Source organism: Entelurus aequoreus, linkage group LG07 (assembly GCF_033978785.1).
Source record: "Entelurus aequoreus isolate RoL-2023_Sb linkage group LG07, RoL_Eaeq_v1.1, whole genome shotgun sequence".
Classification (NCBI taxonomy): Eukaryota; Metazoa; Chordata; class Actinopteri; order Syngnathiformes; family Syngnathidae; genus Entelurus; species Entelurus aequoreus.
In genome coordinates this window covers 71,081,922-71,103,313 of record NC_084737.1, presented here as the reverse complement: position 1 = coordinate 71,103,313, position 21,392 = coordinate 71,081,922, and the positions used below count along the sequence as shown (strand labels likewise).

The window sequence follows — 21,392 nt, the reverse complement described above, 5'->3', positions numbered from 1 at the left end:
TGTTATATTGACAGATAGACCTAATGTTGATCTAGAGATTTAAACCTTGAATAATAATAATAATAATAATAATAATAATAATAATAATAATACTAAATAATGACACATTTGTAATATTTTTTTTGACCAAAACCTTTTGGGGTCCCCGGGATCAAGTCTGAGTGGAGGCCTAAATGTATCTTTTTTTATACATATATTGTATTGGTTTTTAAAATAAAAAATATCAAAATGGCCCCCGCTTGCTTTGATTTTTCAGTGTGCGGCCCTCAGTGGAAAAAGTTTGGACACCCCTGCATTAAACAATGTAACAAGTTTTTCCAAAATAAATCAACTCAAGTTATGGAAAAAAAATGCCAACGTGGCACTGCCATATTTATTATTGAAGTCACAAAGTGCATTATTTTTTTAAACATGCTTCAAAACAGCAGCTTGGAATTTGGGACATGCTCTCCCTGAGAGAGCATGAGGAGGTTGAGGTGGGCGGGGTTGGGGGGCGGGGTTGAAGTGGTGGGGTTGGGGGGTGTATATTGTAGCGTCCTGGAAGAGTTAGTGCTGCAAGGGGTTCTGGGTATTTGTTCTGTTGTGTTTATGTTGTGTTACGGTGCGGATGTTCTCCCGAAATGTGTTTGTCATTCTTGTTTGGTGTGGGTTCACAGTGTGGCGCATATTTGTAACAGTGTTAAAGTTGTTTATACGGACACCCTCAGTGTGACCTGTATGGCTGTTGACCAAGTATGTCTTGCATTCACTTGTGTGTGTGAAAAGCCGTAGACATTATGTGACTGGGCCGGCACGCAAAGACAGCGCATTTAAGGTTTATTGGCACTCTGTACATCTCCCTGCGTCCGTGTACCACTCTGTACAGCGGTGTCTTAGAAAAGTCATACAATTTGACTTTTTGAAACCGATACCGATAATTCCCGATATCACATTTTAAAGCATTTATCGGCCGATAATATCGGCAGTCCGATGTTATCGGAAATCACTACTTAAGAGTGTTGTGAAATAAGAGCAGTAGGAAGGGGATTCATATGGCCCCATTTGTCGCAGTTTACCTGACACATGAAACATGACAAATTGGGGGGGTTGCACTATCCACTTTAGCCGCCAGATGGCAGTAGATTGTTGAATATCTTAAAATGTGCTTTGTGGCAATTCCAACTTGGACAACAGTGTCAATTGCTATATAGAGTGGTGCTTTGATTATTGATGTATACACTATTTCTCATCTAAAAGTTTGTTTTTCTTTTTAAAAGGCATGTTATATGTAGAAATGGTGTGTGTTTTGGGGGGCTATGTACCAATTGAATGAAAACGATTCGTTTCAATGGGGGAAGTTGATTTGAGATACAAGTGTTTTGAGTTAAGCGCTAAGTCACGGAACCAATTAAGCTTGTAAGTTGAGGTACAACTGTATTTAAAAAAAGTGTGTTTGAATTTGGCTTAAAACATTTTTTTCTTTAAAAAAAAGGGGGGCGGGGGGGGCGGGGGGCCGCTCATCTTTACATCGTAGAAGATAAAATTAAACGTAAGCAAGTTTAAATATTGTATATATATATATGTATTTATTGAAAGACGCGATATTTCTTCTTAATATATTAGACCTGCTTGCTTATCTTTAGTTAAATATACTAAAATATGATTGTTTTGCTCATTAAATTAAGCAAAACAATCTGCCAACAGAACAAGAAAAACATTTAAGTAAGTTGCAAGTAAGTTGAAATGTTTTTTTTTTACAGTTTTTGCAGTACAGTATATCATAATATTATTATTATTATTATTATTATTATTATTTTAAATCAATCAGTATTTATAAAGGAGAATGACAACACAGTTCTGTCAATATTTTATAATTTCTATATTTTTGATCTGGGTGTTTTTGTTTTATTATTCATACTTAGTGCAGTCGCTTAGTGTGAAATGTATATATGTGCATGGGTGGAAATAGTGGCGTTGTTATTATTCATTACTCATTTTTAGCTTTGCATTTTTTTAAATTACGTTTTACTTGTGTTATTGCATGCAAAATCTGCACCGCAGCCACATCATTTATCCATTGTGGGACACATGAACTCTATACTCTCCTGTCCTATTATTACACATTCTTTATACCATAAGAAAATAGTAGTTAAACACAGGAAGTGGGCACACTACTAACTGCTGTACCGAGACACAGAAAAGTTGTAGGACTAAATCAGCTCTGCTTCTTCCTACTCCTTTTCCGACAGGTTGAATTGTGCAAGTGTAAACGTGTGATGGAAATACAACCTTCCCCTGAGCTCAGTTCAAAACTTGTGAGCCAAACATGTTTGCAGCAAATTCCTATAAGCACAAAAGTGCTCCTGTTGTGTAGAGCGGTGGTTCTCAAATGTTTTTCACCAAGTACCACCTCAGAAAGAAGCTGGGCTCTCCAAGTACCACCAACATTCAAATGTAGTAGCGTAGTAGGCCAAAGTATTCATTAAAAACCAGGTAGAGGTTTTAAATAACAATTGTATTTAGTATTTTTGGCCACTTTAAAATTACACACAGTTTGAACATTAACACTCTGTTCAAATACAGGAAAATAAAACACTGTACTTTAATCAAGTGATTATTTGAGGTACCACTAGATGGAGCCCGCGTACCACTAGTGCCACGTGTGCCACAGTTTGAGAATCGCTGGTCTAGAGGAACGTGGACCACTGTAAACATTGACATGTTAACCTTGCTAGCAAACAGACCATTGAGCTCCAGACTTGTGATTTACATAACTGAAGCGTTCCTCAAGGCACCCTTTTAAGTCCTCTCCTTTTTGATACTTAAACCTGTTTTTGTTAGGTGATCTACGTAACTAAGGTGGTTGCCGTAGCTTGTTGACTTCAGATGCAGTCAGTAGTCATTTAACTTCTCTAGTTATACTAGTGGTGTTCCTCAAGGGTCCATTTTAGGTCCTCTCTTTTTCACCATTTGGGCTATTCAACTAGTGGCCCTCGAGTTCAGCTAAAAAAAAACCTAGTGAGATGCTCACATTTTGGACTAGCTTTTCTGCAGAAAGTACTTAAAATACTGCCAGGGTTTCTCGTTGTTCCCGTTGAGTTGAGTTTTTTCTTGCCCTGATGTGGGGTCTGAGCCGAGGATGTCGTTGTGGCTTGTGTAGCCCTTTGAGACATTTGTGATTAAGGGCTGTATAAATAAACTTTGATTGATTTGTTGATTGACAAAAACAGCAAAACGCTAAATAATAGACCAACATGAAATGTCTACTGTAGAGGATCCTGGTTAGATAAGACTAATAGTCAAGGGAGAAGTCCGCCCCACTGGTAATTAAATTCTGGAAATGTGGCCCCCAAAACAATTTGGTTGAATATCCCTGCGTTATTATATGCAATAACAATAACATTCCAGACAAGGCAGGGAGATAGAACAAGATGATGAGCAAAAGGTTAGCGCGGGGGTCAGAAACCCGCGGCTCTCGAGCCGCATGCAGCTTTTTAGTGCCGCCCTTGTGGCTCCCTGGAGCATTTTTTAAAAATGATTGAAAATGGAAAAATATGGGGGGAAAATAATTTTGGGGTTTTAGTATGTTTTTTGTTTGAGGACAAACATGACACAAACCTTCCCAATTGTTAGAACTGTTTAATATGTGTGTGTGTATGCTTCACTGATGAGAGTATTTGCTGAACATTGTTTTGTCCTACTAATTTCGGCGGTTCTTGAACTCACCATAGTGTGGACTGTGACGCGACAGTTTGTTTACATGTCAAATCTTCCACTCCTTCTCTGTCTCATTTTGTCCACCAAACCTTTTATGCTGTGCCTGAATGCACACAGGTGCGCTTTGTTGACGTCATTGACTTGTGTGGAGTGCTAATCAGGCATATTTGGTCCGTGCATGACTGCGAGCTAATCCACGCTAACATGCTATTTAGGCTAGCTGTATGTACACATTGCATCATTATGCCTCGTTTGTAGCTATATTTGAGCTCTTTTAATATCCTTTACTTTTATCCTCTTTGTATATAATTTAGTTTTGCATATCTCATGACACATTATCTGCATTTCTGATAGTTGTTTGTGTGACACGTTGTTCCAGACCACAGCAAACGTTACCCAGCTTGCAAAGATAGCCTGCCGTTTCCTTTAACTTGGACACACACATCTGTACCTTTGGCCATTAAAAGCCAGTAATTTCCAGGAGTTATCTCACCTTTTGAGTAGCCTCTGATTTACTCATGGTTTCTTATGTTGCAAAAATGTGTAGAATAAATATTACATTTCAACATTTCTGTCAACAAAGATTTGCTCCAGCCTGCGACACATAGTCATTTTGATAGTAGGCTATTATAGCTAATATAGACACTTACGTCATCTGTTGCCTTCCTTATAAGACTTATAAACGGCTTTTCATTTTTTTGCGGCTCCAGACAGATTTGTTTTTTGTATTTTTGGTCCAATACGTTTTGGGTTGCCGACCCTTGGGTTAGCGGGTAGAAAAGAGGAAGAAGACCCCCACGTGAACACAACAAACCTCCAGTGAGAAGAGAATGAGTAATCGAGGTCCAACCACAACAATATCAAGTGTGAGACAGGAAAGAAGGGAGTAACAGGCTCCATCCATTACAATCAGCTGTCACTGAGGCCTCTGCTTTGTGTTTATAGATACTGTGTGTGCGTGTGTGTGTGTGTGTGTGTGTGTGTGTGTGTGTGTGTGTGTGTGTGTGTGTGTGTGTGTGTGTGTGTGTGTGTGTGTGTGTGTGTGTGTGTGTGTGTGCCAATAACTCACTATCCTGTCTGGGTGGAGACGCATCCATGCAGATGGTGTGACTGCCTTCTCAGGAATGTTGGCCAGCTCGATAGGCACCCGTCACACGTCACGACCTCCCCTCCTCAGTCAGCTGTGAGGGTACCAGGTGGTGCCATGCGCACTGCGGCCCGGCGCTTGGCGTTATCACGGAGGCAACACATTGAAGGGGCGCCCATCCTGTTCGAGCTTAGATACGAGACGTCCCATCTGGACTTTTATCGCCCGCCGCCAACTGGTTACGGCAGACGCGGCGGACCTTTAATCATGTGACTCACACACATCTGAAAACCGTTCGGAAGCAGCCAATGAAGACGTGACGCACACAGGAAGTGACAACGGAGGGAAACACTGCTTTGTACACAAGATTGTGCAAACGGAGAATTCCAGAACGCCAAGGCTACTTTGATATTTTTAACCTTTTGTTTATGAAAAAAAACACAATCCAACGTACTCTATATTGGCCACCTGCCGTGACTCACATATGAACTTGAAGTGCCATCCCATTCCTAACCCATAGGGTTCAATATGATGTCGATCCACCTTTTGCAGCTATTACAGCTTCAACTCTTCTGGGAAGGCTGTCCACAAGGTTGCGGAGTATGTTTATAGGAATTTTCCACCATTCTTCCTGGCTCTCAAGTCTACGTTCTAATTCATCCCAAAGGTGTTCTATCGGGTTCAGGTCAGGACTCTGTGCAGGCCAGTCAAGTTAATCCACACCAGACTCTGTCATCCATGTCTTTATGGACCTTGCTTTGTGCACTGGTGCACAGTCATGTTGGAAGAGGAAGGGGCCCGCTCCAAACTGTTCCCACAAGGTTGGGAGCATGGAATTGTCCAAAATGTTTTGGTATCCTGGAGCATTCAAAGTTCCTTTCACTGGAACTAAGGGGCCAAGCCAAACTCCTGAAAAACAACCCCACACCTTAATTCCTCCTCCACCAAATTTCACACTCGGCACAATGCAGTCCGAAATGTACCGTTCTCCTGGCAATATCCAAACCCAGACTCGTCCATCGGATTTCCAGATGGAAAAGCGTGATTCATCACTCCAGAGAACGCATCTCCACTGCTCTAGAGTCCAGTGGCGACGTGCTTTACACCACTGCATCCGACGCTTTGCATTGGACTTGGTGATGTATGGCTTAGATGCAGCTGCACGGCCATGGAAACCCATTCCATGAAGCTCTCTGCGTACTGTACGTGGGCTAATTGGAAGGTCACATGAAGTTTGGAGCTCGGTGACCTCTTTTCACTATGCGCTTCAGCATCCGCTGACCCCTCTCTGTCAGTTTACGTGGCCTACCACTTCATGGCTGAGTTGCTGTTGTTCCCAAACTCTTCCGTTTTCTTATAATAAAGCTGACAAACTGGCAAAGTTAGGGAGTTTTTTTTTTTTTTACTTCAAACTGTGGGTGCACCACAGGGCTAGTGACAGTATGACGTGTCGGCAGGGCGGCTGAAAATGTGGATAGTTCAGATAGTTGTTGTTGTTGTTTTGGTTTTGTTCATAAATAGAAAGTTGATCCATCACCCCCTTGTTGTGTATGTTTGATGTACAGTACAGTATATCTCTTCATATTGTGTTCAAACTTTTACTAAAATATAGACCTTTTTTGGGGCTGGACCCATTATTCACATTGTTTTCTTTTTGAGAAATGTGCTTTACTATACAAACTGTTCCCAACACATTTCTCAAAATTATGGCAATAAATGTACATTGTTAACTGAGGTATCACCACAATACGCGATAACCTGACTTTGGAATATTTAGGAGCGAGGACATTTCACGACTGGATTTGTTGCACAGGTGGCATCCTATGACAGTTCCACGCTGGAAATTACTGAGAGCGGCCCATTCTTTCACAAATGTTTGTAGAAACAGTCACCATGCCTAAGAGCTTGATTTTATACACCTGTGGCCGGGCCAAGTGATTAGGACACCTGATTCGAATCATTTGAATGGGTGGCCAAATACTTTTGGCAATATAGTGTATTATAGATTATAAATGGGTACCTTTCACCTTTGAACCAATACAGTACGAATTCCAGGTACTCAATGGTACCAATTTGAAGTACTTTTGTGTGTTCGTGTCTTAAAAAATATTGCCTGATAAGAAAATATGTGTTATTAAACTGTGAGCTGAAAACAATTAACTGTTGGCTGTGTTATATCTTGATATCTTACACTTCTACGTCTCATTTGCATATAAGCAAAGTTGAAATTCCAAGACGTTGATGGTAGTATACAGTATATAGGTTACAGTCAGGAAGTAACGTATTTTTCGAACTATAAGACGTTACTTTTTTCCTACACTTCGAACCCTGTGGCTTAAAAATATGGGGCTAATTTATCGAATTTTCTTCGTTTACGACCATAATGTTTTATATTCAAGAAATAGTTTGACCCCAACAGGGACGCTGAAAAGGTGTGTTATTGTTTGTGCTACGGCGCCAGCTTTTGGAAGAATTTTCTGACTGCAGGGGCTGCGGTTTAAACATGTATTCACTGTTTCGTGCCTTAAACCGGAGGTATATCCCATTTCGTCTACTATTTGTCCATAGCGGTTCTGCCTAAAATTATTATTCATTCATCACTCCAAGCAACGTTTGTAAGTTTTACAATATAACTAAAACAATTATTACTTATTAAAACGTCCCATTTTTTATGTCTGGAGGTGTATATGCTATCGTAATGTAATCAAGCTCGCATCATTGGCATTAGCGAATATGCTAACAAGTGTCTGTGTTAGTATTATTAATTCACAATGCCGTTCTTTGTGTATTTTTCAAGTTTTACAGTGGAGTTATTGAGTCTGTTTAGCTAAATGGAGAGCTAGGTTCCGCAGCTATTGGGTCCATGACAATGACTTCTGTTTTGTTTGATCAGCCGTTTTACTGCTTTGTGTCAGGCACCGTTTAGAAACAATTAAGGTATGTTAATAAACATTTACAAAATATTTTGTACCGGTAAATATCTGTGGCTTATAGTATGGTGCAGCTAATCTAAGATAAGTGGGTGCGGCTTAAATACCGGTGCGCTCTATAGCTCGGAAAGTACAGTAGTCGTTGCCATTAAGCCAAATGTGCCAGTCTTGTATTTTGTTGAGCCCAACAAAGTGTTCATACTGTAAGTGTTGTATTTATTACACACCAGCTGTTTGATTGATACATACATTTTAGTTCTAACTTTGATTACTAAATTTGGATGTGTTGAAATCACATTAAAAATGACTAATGCTAATCAGCAGCATGTCTAGGGCATAGCCGATGTATATTAGCATTGAGCTAACGTGTTCTGAAAAAGTGGAGCTTTACTGTATTTTCTATTAGACATTTGTTGGAATAGATGATTGCCACATTACTTAAAGGCTGAGTTTGCTCTGAGTGCTTGTTACCCCGCCAAGAGTATCGAAGAATGGTACCATTTGATTGTACGTGAATTGGTACCCGATAGTACCGACAGAATTTAGTCGGTACCCATCCCTAGTTTATGGTAAGTCTATTTAAGAGGGAGGGGAAGCTATAGCTTAGTAAAAAAAATGTTGTAAGGGGGCTGTAATCCTACATAATGTCCTGGGGTATCATCTACAAAACTTCTGACTAAAAGTAAATAAATGAACACTGAATGGTTGTGTTTTTACAGCTCTTTGGACAACCCAGCTCTGTGAGTTAAGTGGGTTTTTGGGAACGTTGTCCTCTGAGCAGATTTGTGAAGTCAGAGGTCTGGGATTCTTCCACACCAAACTAGGGTTGTACGGTATACCGGTATTAGTATAGTACCACGATACTAATGAATCATATTCGGTACTATACTGCCTCTAAAAAGTACCGGTCCCCCATCCCCCAACCCCCCAGTCGTCGTCACGTCGTGTCATTGCCGGTTTTACGAGCAGACGAGCATGTTCGACAGCGCACAATCCCGGAGTACTTACAAGCAGACACAGTGTGTAGACAGAAAAACGGAAAACTGATGCATTTTGGCTTAAAAACTAAAGATAAAGGTGAAGTTATAACACTGAAACGCCCTCAGGAAGAGGTGCTTTAAGACATGGCTAGCTAGCTAGCGGCTAATGTCCCGCCGCAGTCGGCAGTGATTGAGCTACTTCTAAATCACTAATCCTCGCCTCCATGGCGACAAATAAAGTATGTTTCTTACAAGTATCATCACTGCACGACGAGGAATAGCTAAACATGCTTCACTACACACCGTAGCTCACCGGCGTCACAATGTAAACAAACGCCAGTGGTGGATCTAAAAGAAAGTGCATCTCTATCCTCCTTCAAAACCGCACTAAAACAACACCTCCAGGCAACTGCAACCCTAAACTAACACCCTCCCCTTTCCACATCCCACCTCCCAGGATTGTAAATAATCAAATGTAAATAATCAAATGTATATACTTATTCTTATGCTTTCTGATCTTTCTCTATGTCCACTACTTGCTGTACATATCCTACCAAGTCAGACCTACACTGTTTCAATGCCCATTTCTCTGATGATGCAAATGTTGATGACCGAAGTGCTGATATCAACCAAACCTAACCCCCCACCCCCTCCACATCCCACACCCCGGATTTTAAATAATGTAAATAATGTAAATAATTCAATGTATATACTCTGATGATTAACTTGTGTGATGACTGCATTATGATAATAGTATACATCTGTACCATGAATTGATTTAAGTGGACCCCGACTTAAACAAGTTGAAAAACTTTTTCGGGTGTTACCATTTAGTGGTCAATTGTACGGAATATGTACTGTACTGTGCAATCTACTAATAAAAGTCTCAATCAATCAATCAATCACCTAACATCCACTGTAATGATATCGAGTACAGGAGCGTATTCAGTCGATACTACTATTATTACATCTATATGTTTTAGCATCACAAAATCTTTTGTCGTTTTTTTAAAAAATTTATATTATGTTCATAAACTCAGGAAATATGTCCCTGGACACATGAGGACTTTGAATATGACAAATGTGTGGTATCATCCAAAACTTATGTAAAGTATCCAAACAGAAGAATAAGTGATTATTACATTTGAACAGAAGTGTAGATAGAACATGTTAAAAGAGAAAGTAAGCAGATATTAACAGTAAATGAACAAGTAGATTAATAATTCTACCACTTGTCCTTAATTTGGACAGAATAGAATGAGAAATGACACAATATGTTACTGCATATGTCAGCAGACAAATTAGGAGACTTTGTTTGTTGACTTACTACTAAAAGACAAGTTGTCTTGTATGTTCACTATTTTATTTAAGGACAAACTTGCAATAAGAAACATATGTTTAATGTACCCTAACATTTTTAGTTAAAATAAAGCCAATAATGCAATTTTGTGTGGTCCCCTTTATTTAGAAAAGTATCGAAAAGTATCGAAAAGTATCGAAATACATTTTGGTACCGGTACCAAAATATTGGTATCAGGACAACACTACACCAAACCCATCCACCCACTTCTTTGTGGAGCTTGCTTTGTGCACCAGAACACAACACTCTTCTCATGCATGCATAGAATGATCCAAAATGTCTCGCAAACAGCTTTAAAACAAGCCTCTTAAAGGGTTCTAATCCAGCCAACATTCACTCGAGTCGTGTTCCTGAGTCAGCTGCTTTTGTTGTGTACTTGCTCCATGTCTCACATGCACGCCACACACAAACATGTGCGCCTTTTTCGGGGGGGGGGGGGGGTTTGATATTACTTAGTCGAGTCTCTGAAACAGCAGCTTTTGTTCCACGCACAGACTTTTCTTTCTGCGCGGTGAAAAGACCCGCGAGTGTGACTAAGCGCTCCGTGCCAGCCTCATATTTGGAGTATGAGCGCCACATTTGAGTCATTTCTAAAAGCGGGGCCATGACCAAAGAGGGCGCTGACCTCCCCCTTTCAACAGCCAGATGTGACGGCGGCGTTATTAGCCCCGCTGAGGCAGACAAAACTCATTAAGACGGAGACTGGGGATGGGAGGGGGCGGCGATGGCGGGCTTTTTACAGGATGCAGTTTAACGGGGGCAGGCGCAGAGTTTAGACCTTATTAGAGCATTGATGACCTGTTGTCTTGGTTTCATCCGCTCTTTGGGAATTCTCTACTACGTTCTACCAGAATCCCACAGTCGTACTTGTTGCGATGTCACGTCTATGAAGGAGTTCAGTATTAGGAACTCCCTGAGAAGACAACAGTTATTTCTACCATTTCACAGTGTTTTGCAATGGGGAAGAAAGTTGAAATAACACATATTTAAAAAGTCAAAAGTTTTACACAATATTTTTTCAACATATTAAAAATATGTGTTGGCATGTATAAAACTTAAATTTATCATTTTTTAAATATTTATTGAAGAAGCTAACCGTGACATAAGGCAATAAACATTCAGTATGTTATTATGTATTCAAACATACAGTACAGTATTATTATTGATACTTTAAATAAATATTTCTATGTTTTAATATCATATTTTAATTTTTTTACATTATTTGAATATGTTTTTATGTACAGTACAGGCCAAAAGTTTGGACACACCTTCTCATTCAATGGTTTTTCTTTATTTTCATGACTATTTACATTGTAGATTGTCACTGAAGGCATCAAAACTATGAATGAACACATGTGGAGTTATGTACTTGAAAAAAACATGTTTTTTATTCTAGTTTCTTCAAAATAGCCACCTTTTGCTCTGATTACTTTTTAGCACACTCTTGGCATTCTCTCGATGAGCTTCAAAAGGTAGTCACCTGAAATGGTTTTCACTTCACAGGTGTGCTTGAAGCTCATCGAGAGAATGCCAAGAGCAGTAATCAGAGCAAAGGGTGGCTATTTTGAAGGGACTAAAATATAAAACATGTTTTCAGTTATTTCACCTTTTTTTGTTAAGTACATAACTCCACATGTGTTCATTCATAGTTTTGATGCCTTCAGTGACAATCTACAATGTAAATAGTCATGAAAATAAAGAAAATGCATTGAATGAGGAGAAGGTGTGTCCAATCTTTTGGCCTGTACTGTATATACATGTTTTATATTATTTTAAAAATATTTTTTTAATAGGAGAATATAGCTTAAGACAACAGGCATACTATTGTAAGCGATAAACATACAGTATATCATTATTCATTCAAACATACAATATAATATGTTTCATGTTTAAATTTGTATATAATATTTTTTCTGTTCAAGTGAATGTTAATTGATAGCTAGAGGAAAGAAGTTCATACACATGTTGTTAAATCAAATGTTTTACCAACTTTTTGCAATAGTAAACAACAATGTAAACACCCAATATATTTTTTTTCCAAAAATTAAAAAAATGTGATTGCATACAACCCCATTTTTTTTTATTTTGGCCCCCCAAAAAATTGGGTGTTTTTACATTTGGTAAAACAATTGATTGAAAAAAAATTTATATGTACTTTTTTCCTCTAGCTATCGATTAACATTCACTTGAACAGAAAAAATATTAGATACAAATTTAAATGTGAAATTTTTTATATTGTATGTTTGAATGAATAATGATGTACTGTACATTTATCGCTCACAACATTATGCCTGTTGTCTTAAGCTATATTCTCCTAATAAAGTAATATTTTTAAAATAATATAGACAAGTTGTATACATAAAAACATTTTCAAATAATGTAAGAAAATAAAAATGTGAAATTAAAATACAGAAATATATATTTAAAGTATCAATAATAATACTATACTGTATGTTTGAATAAATAATAACATACTGTTTTATTTGTATTTTTTTATAGCGAATAAAGCTTACCAAGACAGTAGGCATAATATTGTGAGCATTGAATATACTGTATGAATAAATTGTATATATTCTGAAAAATGCGTTAAAAATAAAATAATTATTTGTTTTAGAAATATGTTTTTGTTTTTAAGCTGTTTTACAACATGTTTGCAGTTTTGCTAGCTAACTTAGAAGTCCAAAGAAAGCAATGGACAAGCGATCTATGGTTTTAAAACATTCAGGAAGTATCCTCAGCGTTGTCGACAATACCCCCCACCTTTCCGCCGCACGCCAAGAATATTAACCGACAAGGTGAAAAGGATTTAATTTGTTTATTCCTAATCATTGTAGAAACATGGCTGGCAAAGTTAGGGAGTTTTTTTTTTTTTTTACTTCAAACTGTGGGTGCACCACAGGGCTAGTGACAATGTGCCGTGTCGGCAGGGCGGCTGAAAATGTGGATAGTTCAGATAGTTGTTGTTGTTTGGGTTTTTTTCATAAATAGAACGTTGATCCATCACCCCCCTTGTTGTGTATTTTTGATATACAGTACTGTATATCTCTTCATATTGTGTTCAAACCTTTGCTACAATATGGACCTTTTTTGAGGCTGGAACCCATTATTCACATTGTTTCTTTTTGAGGAATGTGCTTTACTATACAAACTGTTCCCAACATTTATTAACACATTTCTCAAAATGATGGCAACAATTGTACATTGTTAACTGGGGTATCACCACAATACACGATAAACTCCAGTCCCCTCTAACCTTTTCTTATAGAAATGATCTCTTCATACAACATATAGTCGTGGTCAAAAGTTTACATACACTTGTAAAGAACAACAATATAATTTGTACAACTGTTTCATCTGACCACAGAACTTTCCTCTAGAACAGGGGTGTCAAACGTGCGGCCCGAGGGCCGGATCAGGCCCACGAACAGGTTTTATCCGGCCCGCGGGAGGAGTTTGCTAAGTATAAAAAATAACCTGACATTTTTGAATGAAAGAAACTGCTGTACTAAATGTGTCCACTGGATGTCGCAATAGCAATTATTTGTATCTTTGTAGATGATGCTATATATGTACAAAATAAACCACATGATGTTAGTACATCAGTCGAGGAAAATGATCCAACTACACAAATAACATAGGGTAATTAGATTTTGATATTATTTTTTTATCTTGATAGATTGAAAATTGACACCAATGAGTTGACTGACATAATTTATTCAGAAACTATAAATAACGACAAATAAAGTATGTATACTATTAACCGCAACAGGTAATTGTAAAAAAAAAACAACAACAACATTATGATTTGTACAATTTTAGAATGTGCTTGTTCTATTTTTTAAACAAAGAAAACAATCTGAAGTTGTCTTTATTTTTAAGTTATCGTGCCGTGATTTTACCTGTCCGGCCCACTGGGAGTAGATTTTTCTCCTTGTGGCCCCCGATCTAAAATGAGTTTGACACCCCTGCTCTAGAAGGTCTTATCTTTGTCCATGTGATGTCAGATGAAACAAAAAATTGAGCTGTTTGGCCACAATACCCAGCAATATGTTTGGAGGACAAAAGGTGAGGCCTTTAATCCCAGGAACACCATCCCTACCGTCAAGCATGGTGGTGGTAGTATTATGCTCTGGGCCTGTTTTTCTGCCAATGGAACAGGTGCTTTACAGAGAGTAAATGGGACAATGAAAAAGGAGGATTACTTCCAAATTCTTCAGGACGACCAAAAATAATCAGGCCGGAGGTTGGGTCTTGGGCACAGTTGGGTGTTCCAACAGGGCAATGACCCCAAACACACGTCAAAAGTGGTAAAGGAATGGCTAAATCAGACTAGAATTAAGGTTTTAGAATGGCCTTCCCAAAGTCCTGACTTAAACGTGTGGACAATGCTGAAAGAAACAAGTCCATGTCAGAAAACCAACAAATTTAGCTGAACTGCACCAATTTTGTCAAGAGGAGTGGTCAAAAATTCAACCAGAAGCTTGTGGATGGCTACCAAAAGCGCCTTATTGCAGTGAAACTTGCCAAGGGAACTGTAACCAAATATTAACATTGCTGTATGTATACTTTTGACCCAGCAGATTTGCTCACATTTCCAGTAGACCCATAATAAATTCATAAAAGAACCAAACTTCAAGAATGTTTTTTGTGACCAACAAGTATGTGCTCCAATCACTCTATCACAAAAAAAACAAGAGTTGTAGAAATGATTGGAAACTCCAGACAGCCATGACATTATGTTCTTTACCAGTGTATGTAAACTTTTGACCACGACTGTAATGTTCTGCCACCATTTCTATACATCCATGCCTCTTAAATATAGAACCCCCTCTATTAATACACCAACCATGAGTTCTGCCCCGCAGCTTCAGCCAACCACACCCCCTTTCTTCTGACCATGCCTGGGGGGGCAAAACTTCTCAGAGCAAGGAATAGAAAGAGCACCGATTAGACTTTTTTTTTTTAAAAGAATCCAGTGAAAAGGAGGACGATACACCTTCAGATAAATGTGCACGGTGTAAGTTACGGCTTAGACGCCCACACACATCCTCCTCTTCTTCTGAAAGGTTTGCTTCTCTTTGCTGGTGCCAAGAAATGTAAAAGGCATGCGGCTGCGCTACTCCTCTGATTACATCACTCGCCATGACGAGTTCATATATAAACATGTTGTTGGCGCCGTAATAAACTACTGCCATTTGTTTACGTTAGCTCACATTTACTGTAAGAATTGTTTGGTTTCCCATCTACAATTAATTGTATTTTTTTAATTCATTATATATCAGGGGTGTCCAAACTTTTTCCACTGAGGGCCGCACACGGAAAAATTTAAGCATGTGGGGGCCATTTTGATATTTTTCATTTTCAAACCATAACAAAATATATGCATTTTTTATTTATTTTACCTTTAGGGGTCCCGAGGACCATAAACGGTCTCAGTCATTAAAATGTTAAAAATAAGTCAGGTTATTATTATTTTTTGTATTATTCAACACTTACAGTAAATCTCTATATCAACTTCAAGTTGATATAAAGTAATACAAATTAAAAAAAATGTTTTATGGCTTTTCTGTCAAAAACAACTTAGTTTTTTTATAGTGAAACTGAAATATGCAGTATTTAGTCATTAGAGCCCTAAAAGATCAATAATGCAGGACACCATTGATTTTAATTATTTCATATTTTTGAGTAATCACAGTGAAAAGATAAATAAAAAATCACTAAATATATTTGGGATCCAAAAGGTGCCCCACTCATAAAGTGATACATTTTTATTAGTTTTTTTTTTTACTTTCAACACTTAAGTTACGAGATCAACTTCAGACATATCTGTCGATTTTATGCTGGAACTATTATTTTGTTTGTTTTATGCGCTTTTGTCAAGGACACTTTGATGTTTTTATATGGCTACTACACAATATATGCAATATTTCCCACATAAAACATTTTAAAGTGAAATATTTGAAGTAATTGGAGCCCTGAAAATAATTCATTATAACATGGATTTTTTGTCATTATTATATTATTTTGAGCAATGGCAAAAAAAGAAAAATTAAGAAAGGCAAAAGAAAAAAAACAGCCTGCATGGCAGCTTTTGTGTCAACATTGCAACTTTTTCTCGTTAGATTTCACCTCATTCCACTTTTTTTAATGTTCTTTTTTTATTTTTACAATAGTATTTCCAGAATGTGTGGCGGGCCGGTAAACAATTAGCTGCGGGCCGCAAATGGCCCCCGAGCCGCACTTTGGACACCCCTGTTATATATATTTTTTTCACATTCTTTAAACTCTCTTCTCCCCATTCGAATATAGCAACATTTCACAATCACCAAACTGATTCCCAGGCGCGGCCACCGCTGCTGCTCACCGCTCCCCTCACCTCCCACTGCAAATACCATCGCACAGCAGGAGCGGGATGAAGTCTCTACACATGTTTGCACTAAGTGCAACAGGGACTGTCACTCAAGAATTGGCTTGTACAGCCATGCTGGGCGTTGTCAACAAACATGAATGTACCGTATCAACAAAACATCAAGTTAAAATGTGAAAATTATAATTAAATATGTGCATTGTATAATCACAACACTCATTAAAACTGAAAAGATATTACTAATAATTGACTAAAATAGGATGACAAAACGATTTAAATTATTAAATATTTTTAAAATAAATTAAATAAAAAATTAAACATCAAATCGAAATAAGTGTCTGACACAAGAGCGTAAATTAGCATGGTCATCTGTGACTAAGCGGCCAAAGATAAGAGTGTGTGTGTGGCAATCATTGGTACTTTAATCTTTTTTTTTAATTTAAACTCATGAAATAAACAAACTATCAGTAACTGCTGAGATATTGAGAAGAGATGGGATTTGATCAACTTTTTTTGTCCTTTTAGTAATTTATTGCTGTTTTTTTGGCCATCATTTTGCTGTGTTAATAATACACATGACATTTCCCAAAATGTTTTTTTTTATTTTTTTTATATTAAATTCTAAAATGTCAATGTCCAATTCTTACAAAGGTGTACGATGCAGTTATTCAACAACACCCTACAGCAGTGGTTCGCAAACTGTGGTACGTGTACCACTAGTGGTAGGCGGGATCCATCTAGTGGTACACCAAACAATCGCTTGATTAAAGTACAGTGTTGTATTTTCCTACATTCAAACACGGTGTTACTGTTCAAACGGTGTGGTCAAAATATGAAATACACTTGTCAAATAAAACCTACTATGCTACTGTTTTAATGTCGGTCATTATGGTGGAGTTATTTGATGTATTTAAACCTAAAAAAAAGGGTCAAGATTTAAAAATGTTTGATTTTTTTTTTTTTTTAAGACTGATGTAAGGGACAACTGGTAGAAAATGGATGGATGGATGTTGGACAAATTTGAGTTAAAACGTAAATCTAAGGACTCTTATGTCCTGTTTGACAGTGAGAATAATTCAAATCCAATGTCCCTAGGGCAGTGGTTCTCAAGCTTACTTCACCAAGTACCACCTCAAAAAACACTTGGCTTTCCAAGTATCACCATAATGACCAACTTTAAAACACAGAAGCGTAGTAGGCCTAAGTATTCATCAAAAACAAGGCAGAGGTTATATTTTATTTTGTAACATTTTGGCCACTGTAAGATTACACACAGTTTGAACAGTAACACTGTTTGAAGATAGGAAAATTAAAACACCGTACTTTAATCAAGTGACTTTTTTTTGGCCTACCACTAGATGGAGCCCACGTAACCCTTGATGAGAACCACTTGATGAAAGTTTTTTTTATTTTCCTATATTCAAACACAGTCTTACTGTTCAAACTGTGTTTAATGTTACAGTGGCCAAAAATGTTAAATCTACTTGATAAATAAAACCTCTGCCTTGTTTTTAATGAATACTTAGGCCTACTATGCTAGTGTATTTTAATGTTGGTCATTATGGGAGAGTTATTTTATGTATTTAAACCTAAATAAAAGGGTCAAGATTTTTTTTTTAGGACTGATGTTTGAGAAATTTGACTTAAAATGTAAAATGTAAGGACTTTTATGTCCTGTTTGACATAGAAAATAATTCAAATCGAATGTCCCTAGTACCACCACAATGACCAACTTTAAAATACAGTCGCATAGTAGGCCTAAGTATTCATTAAAAACAAGGCAGAGGGTTTTTTTTGTGTTTTTTTTTAATTTGGCCACTATAAGGTTACACACAATTAGAACAATAACACTATTTGATGATAGGAAAATTAAAACACTGTACTTTAATCAAGTGACTTTTTTTGGCCTACCACTAGATGGAGCCCGCCTACCCCTTGATGAGAACCACTTGATGAAAGTTTTTATTTTATTTTCCTATATTCAAACACAGTCTTACTGTTCAAACTGTGTTTAATGTTAAATCTACTTGATAAATAAAACCTCTGCCTTGTTTTTAATGAATACTTAGGCCTACTATGCTAGTGTATTTTAATATTGGTCATTATGGGAGAGTTATTTTATGTATTTAAACCTAAATAAAAGGGTCAAGATTTTTTTTTTAGGACTGATGTTTGAGAAATTTGACTTAAAATGTAAAATGTAAGGACTTTTATGTCCTGTTTGACATTGAAAATAATTCAAATCGAATGTCCCTAGTACCACCACAATGACCAACTTTAAAATACAGTCGCATAGTAGGCCTAAGTATTCATTAAAAACAAGGCAGAGGTTTTTTTTGTGTTTTTTTTTAATTTGGCCACTGTAAGGTTACACACAATTTGAACAATAACACTATTTGATGATAGGAAAATTAAAACACTGTACTTTAATCAAGTGACTTTTTTTGGCCTACCACTAGATGGAGCCCACGTAACCCTTGATGAGAACCACTTGATGAAAGTTTTTTTTATTTTCCTATATTCAAACACAGTCTTACTGTTCAAACTGTGTTTAATGTTACAGTGGCCAAAAATGTTAAATCTACTTGATAAATAAAACCTCTGCCTTGTTTTTAATGAATACTTAGGCCTACTATGCTAGTGTATTTTAATGTTGGTCATTATGGGAGAGTTATTTTATGTATTTAAACCTAAATAAAAGGGTCAATATTTTTTTTTTAGGACTGATGTTTGAGAAATTTGAGTTAAAATGTAAAATGTAAGGACTTTTATGTCCTGTTTGACATTGAAAATAATTCAAATCGAATGTCCCTAGTACCACCACAATGACCAACTTTAAAATACAGTCGCATAGTACGCCTAAGTATTCATTAAAAACAAGGCAGAGGTTTTTTTTGTATTTTTTTTTAATTTGGCCACTGTAAGGTTACACACAATTTGAACAATAACACTATTTGATGATAGGAAAATTAAAACACTGTACTTTAATCAAGTGACTTTTTTTGGCCTACCCCTTGATGAGAACCACTTGATGAAAGTTTTTATTTTATTTTCCTATATTCAAACACAGTCTCATTGTTCAAACTATGTTTAATGTTAAATATACTTGATACATAAAACCTCTGCTTTGTTTTTAATGAATACTTAGGCCTACTACGCTACTGCATTTTTAATGTCGGTCATTACGGTGGTACTTGGAGAGCCAAGTTTTTTTCTGAGGTGGTGCTTGGTGAAATAAGTTTGAGAACTATAAGCAAGTTTGCAAATAAAAACCAGTACTATTTGTTCAACTACTGATGAAAGTATTAATATTTTCCACATTTAGTGTTACAATGATATCATGGCCTGAAACAGACAAAGGGGTAGCAGCATGGGCACAGGAGTGGGTGAACTCACAGGATGCATGGTGACTACCTAATGACTACAGTTTTTTTTTGTGGAGGGAGGAAGAAGTTGACTCACTTGCATGTGTGAAGGCGCAGACGGCCAACAGGAGAAGCAGCTGAACATTCATGGCGGTCAAATCCGGTCCTGGGCCGTGATGAATGAAGAGACTCCCGAGCGCACTTCTGGGGGTGTGGTGGTGGGGGGGTAGAGAGCAACGTCACTGAAGTCCTCACACGGCAGAGAGTGAGGGAGCCAAAAAAAAAACAACAAGCCAAAAAAGGTCAAGAATGGTAAAGCCAAGGAGATCCGAAGATGTTTGGAGAAGAAGCTGTGGTCACTTTGTGGACGTGAGGTAGGCTGAGGGACTGGTCCACAGCAGAAAGAGAGAAAGACTGAGCGGCAGAGTGGAGGAGGGGTGTGGGCACTGACTCTGGGCTGGGTGGGTTTTGTGGATTTAGGGGTGGGGGGCAGGTTTGTGTTGGGAGGAGGGCACTAAGAAGAGATAAAAAATCATAATGAAATTCACAACACTTATTTATGAGGAGTCAAAGAAAAAGTTGTGCACATAAGAAAAAATGAATGACTAATGCCTTGCTAAAGGGCAGTGGCGAAGTAGTTGTTGTTGTTGCATGCAAAGCAGGCAGAAAAGACGCGGCAGTGGGAACACGGTGTGACTTTCTCACCAGCAAAGAGCACAAGGGTGGTCTGCGGAGTTGACCGGCACTTGGCTGACACCTGTTGGCCGACACGCCGAGCAGCCTTTTGGGGGTTCACGCAGAACTGGATGAAGGTCGTGAGTGTTTTACGGTGGTGGGGATTCAAAGTTGGGTTCAACCACGACCACGACCAGTAGATGGTGCTAGAGCAGGGGGCGTCAAACTCATTTTATCTCTGGAAAATCTATTTCCACGTATGTGTGTGTGTGTGTATATATATATATATAATATGTAAATGTGTGTGTGTGTGTACATACATACACTACCGTTCAAAAGTTCGGGGTCACCCAAACAATTTTGTGGAATAGCCTTCATTTCTAAGAACAAGAATAGACTGTCGAGTTTCAGATGAAAGTTCTCTTTTTCTGGCCATTTTGAGCGTTTAATTGACCCCACAAATGTGATGCTCCAGAAACTCAATCTGCTCAAAGGAAGGTCAGTTTTGTAGCTTCTGTAACGAGCTAAACTGTTTTCAGATGTGTGAACATGATTGCACAAGGGTTTTCTAATCATCAATTAGCCTTCTGAGCCAATGAGCAAACACATTGTACCATTAGAACACTGGGGTGATAGTTGCTGGAAATGGGCCTCTATACACCTATGTAGATATTGCACCAAAAACCAGACATTTGCAGCTAGAATAGTCATTTACCACATTAGCAAGGTATAGAGTGTATTTCTTTAAAATTAAGACTAGTTTAAAGTTATCTTCATTGAAAATAAGAAAATTTCAATGTGACCCCAAACTTTTGAACGGTAGTGTATATATATATATATGTATATATGTGTATATATGTATATGGGTCTATATGTGTATATATATATATATATATATATATATATATATATATATATATATATATATATAT

The 21,392-nt window shown here is 37.6% G+C and overlaps 1 protein-coding gene across 2 annotated transcripts in view; it reads right to left on the bottom strand.

Moving 5' to 3' along the window:
* Positions 1 to 20,238, bottom strand: part of si:ch211-156j16.1 (uncharacterized protein LOC564557 homolog) — a 44,642-nt gene extending 24,404 nt beyond the window's left edge. The window contains exon 1 of one of the 2 annotated variants that reach the window (XM_062054419.1): positions 19,883 to 20,238. In XM_062054419.1, coding sequence (XP_061910403.1) covers positions 19,883 to 19,934 — 52 coding nt within the window. In that variant the 5' untranslated portion in view covers positions 19,935 to 20,238. Of the gene's footprint in view, positions 1 to 4,765; positions 4,880 to 19,882 lie in introns of those variants that run through there. The other variant, XM_062054420.1, reaches the window with a different exon arrangement.
* Between the last annotated feature and the right edge of the window lie 1,154 nt (positions 20,239 to 21,392).